The sequence below is a fragment of the Bos indicus x Bos taurus genome, chromosome 5, assembly GCF_003369695.1.
Source record: "Bos indicus x Bos taurus breed Angus x Brahman F1 hybrid chromosome 5, Bos_hybrid_MaternalHap_v2.0, whole genome shotgun sequence".
NCBI classification, from domain to species: domain Eukaryota; kingdom Metazoa; phylum Chordata; class Mammalia; order Artiodactyla; family Bovidae; genus Bos; species Bos indicus x Bos taurus.
In genome coordinates this window covers 88,808,118-88,811,610 of record NC_040080.1, presented here as the reverse complement: position 1 = coordinate 88,811,610, position 3,493 = coordinate 88,808,118, and the positions used below count along the sequence as shown (strand labels likewise).

At 41.4% G+C, this 3,493-nt stretch overlaps 1 protein-coding gene across 1 annotated transcript; it reads right to left on the bottom strand.

The window, feature by feature from the left end:
- Nucleotides 1–207: 207 nt before the first annotated feature.
- Nucleotides 208–1,146, bottom strand: LOC113893561 (olfactory receptor 8S1-like). The gene has a single exon (XM_027543484.1). It carries the CDS (start codon nt 1,144–1,146, stop codon nt 208–210), a length of 939 nt encoding a protein of 312 aa, XP_027399285.1.
- Nucleotides 1,147–3,493: the final 2,347 nt, after the last annotated feature.

The following is a 3,493-nucleotide window of genomic DNA, read 5'->3' as shown; positions in this document are numbered from 1 at the left end:
AGTTTTCTAGACAAGGTGATTATTTTAAAAGAAAATAAAGGGAGCTTTCCTTCCTATAACTTTATGCCATTCTCTCATGTATTTCTAATGTAGGTTGTAGCATCTGACGTTGTGAGTACTCAAGAGTGCTCCTTACTACTGCAAACTCACCTAATGTCCTTTTCTATGCAGATTTATTCCAGTTCTTCACTATCCTATATTTTCATTTCAGCACCTGATATGCTGCAAATACTTTTCCAAAGTTCTTTTCAGAGCCACCTTCACCTCCTTGTTTTTCAGACTGTAAATGAGGGGATTCAGCATGGGCATGATGACAGTATACTGCACAGAGAAGATCAGTTCTGCAGGGGATCCTGAATTTGGCATAAGATGGCGGAGCAAACCTGAGCCAAAGTACAGTGTCACTGCAGTGAGGTGGGAAGAGCAGGTGGAGAAGGCCTTGCTTCTGCCTGAGGTAGAGCTGATGCTCAGGATGGTGGTGATAATGTGGGCATAGGATAGGGAGACCAAAAGGAAGGTTCCCAGCCCATGTAGCAGAGTGGAACAGAGCAAGGCAATGAGGTTTCTGGAGATATCAGAGCAGGACAGGGAGAGGAGAGAGGGCATTTCACAGCTGTAGTGAGGGATGATTTTGGCCTCACAGAAGATCATGTTCACAGCTAGGAAGATGTTGATGAGTGCGTCCAGAAAGCCCAGGCCCCACGAGCCCCACACAAGCTGAATGTACAGCTTTTTACTCATGATCTGTCCATAGAGTAGAGGGTGGCAGATCGCAGCATAGCGGTCATAGGCCATCACTGAGAGCAGACAGGCTTCGGTCCCTGCAGCAACAAACACAAAGAAGACCTGAGCTAGGCAGCCCTCTACCGATATTGTTTTCCTTCGAGACAGGAGGTTCTCCAACATCTTGGGCACTGTGACTGAAGAGAAGCAGATATCAACGAAAGAGAGGTGGCTCAGGAAGAAGTACATGGGTGTGTGGAGGTGGGAATCAGCCTTGATCACCAGCAACATCATCAAGTTCCCCATTATTGTCAGAAGGTAAATCCCCAGGAATAGCACAAAGAGCAGAGCCTGGGTGTGAGGGTTGGCAGACAGTCCGAGGAGGATGAACTCTGTGACAGTGCTGTGGTTCCTCAAGTCCATTTACAAAGGCCTTTCCCTAGAAATAATATAAACAGGCATGGGAGCCAAAAGTCTTTTTCCCCAGACCTCTCCCCTCCCCTGATAACAGGGGGTTTTCCTCGGTGACCTCAGGCTACACTGGAATTTTTCCATTGTATTTGTCCTCTGTTCATATCACCATTATTTGTAAATGTTTTTGCTTTCTATTATGACCTCAGTTTGTGTCAATCACTTGAAACAAAAAGATGATCAAGATATGATATCCATTGAAGAATATGCATATGAAGAGTAAATATATAACTGTAATTACTACAATGGGAACTCAAATTGAGATTTAGTGAGGGCCAATAATGACATTACATTGAGTGAATTTGACAATATCCTTAAGAAAGCAATATGATTGCACTTGGAAAATGTTTCTGACAAATATTCAGTTTGCATGAACATGAAGTTTGTATTCAAAGGCTCAGAGAAAAATCAAGTTATATTTGGTTTAACATAATGGCAACCTGCTCCAGTATTCTTGCCTGGAAAATTCCATGAATAGAAGAACCTGGTGGGTGACTGAGTAACCGAGCACAAAATCAGATCTAAGATGCTGACACCTAGGGAATAAATGGGCATCAGAGATAGTGGCTAAAAATGTGGGCTCCTGCATCAGACTAGGTTCAAATTTCAGCTCTACCTCTAATTAGGTACATGACTTTGTACATGATGCATAAAACTCCTTGCTTGGATTTCCTTATGTTTAAAATGAAAATTAATAACAGTACTAAGAAAGGTTCTAGGATTAAATATGAGATTATATATAAAGTTCTTAAAAAGCATCTACTCCTAACTGTCCATTACTGCTATTATTTGAGATTGTAAGTCTAGGCAAAAGTCACCTAAATTCTCACATATGGTGAAGCTCTGTTAAAGACTAAAGTTGTTTCTGTTAATACTGCTGTTATACTTAACTTTACATACCTGTATATACTTTATATACATTATATACCTTTACCAAGAGAAGTGTATGAACACAGTTGTAAAGTAAATTTTAGAATTATTTTGGAGGAGAGAAATTTGTAATTACTGTGGGTACTTTCACTCAGAAAGGAGGAAATAAAAGTATTTCCACTATATATATATACACACACATATATACATATATATATATTTATATAAGTATTTTCTACTGTAAGTATAGCTGTAAGACTAAAGAGATGACTGGGGAAAAAAAGTGGGTGGGACTCAGTGTGAATCCCTGGGCCCACCTGGAGGAGCATTACTGGGTTGGATGTGTTCCCAGGTCAGGTTAAAATCTCTAGGAAAGTCAGCAAGAGGAGTGCTTGAGAGGTTTCATGCTGCAGGAAAGAGTAGCAGCCAGGAAAGAGGACTCTGCCCAGTACCACACATTCTGGACCTCCCTCCAATACAGTGTAGCAAACAGGTTTGGAAATTAATCCTGTAGGACAGTAAGAGTTTGACTCAGAGCTCTTACCTTCTGTTGGAAATACCCACTGCAGCTACTGTCTCTCCCTTAGGAGGAAATCTCTACCCATTATTTCTGCTCACATTCAGAGGCCTGTTTAAAATAGGAATAGAACATTCACTCATATTCCTCTTTTGCAGATATTTAGATATTAGATGAACTTTTGTCTTTCGTCCTTAGAAACTGTCCTCACTCTCCATATCCCAAATTTCTCCTCCATGGCCAGATTCTGTTTATGTCTCTCGACTCTGTTTCTCATAAGTCTTTGGGTCTTGATTACAACAAGGCTCTTTTCGCCTGAATGCTGAATAGTTTCCAGTGATTTCCAGCTTTGTCCTCACACCTGGAAGTCCGGTCTTTGGTTACCCACAGGACTCATTGAGGTGGCTCAGTCAGTTTCCTGGTCCTGTCCATTCCCAGCAAGTCCAAAGCTCGGCCAAAGGGAAGTTCTGATTCCTACTCATTAACTCCTTAGCCATAAACCCACCTCAGAATCCTCCCCACTTCCCCAAAGCAGATTACCTGTACAGCCTGTTGGAGAAGGCACTCTGCTTTCCAATGTGACTGCAGAACTTTTATTTAGATTCATCTATTAAGAAGGAAGATGATTCATCTACCAAGAAAAGTGGTTTATATGTCTTTTATCGTGGGAGAATTTATAAAATCCCAGTGATGATATGTTTCACTGAATTCTACACTAATAAACCTATATGGCCAGAGAGCAGTTTTCTTTCAGTTGGTCTCAAATACACCTTAGTTTTCTTTGTGTCCAGAATCACATCCCAGCCACACATAGTATTATTTGAGTTTAACCATTCCACAGAGCAGCTACGTTTAGGCAGTTGGCTGGTTTGATTCCTTGCCCTTGGCAGCCTACGAGGTGGTAAGGGCACA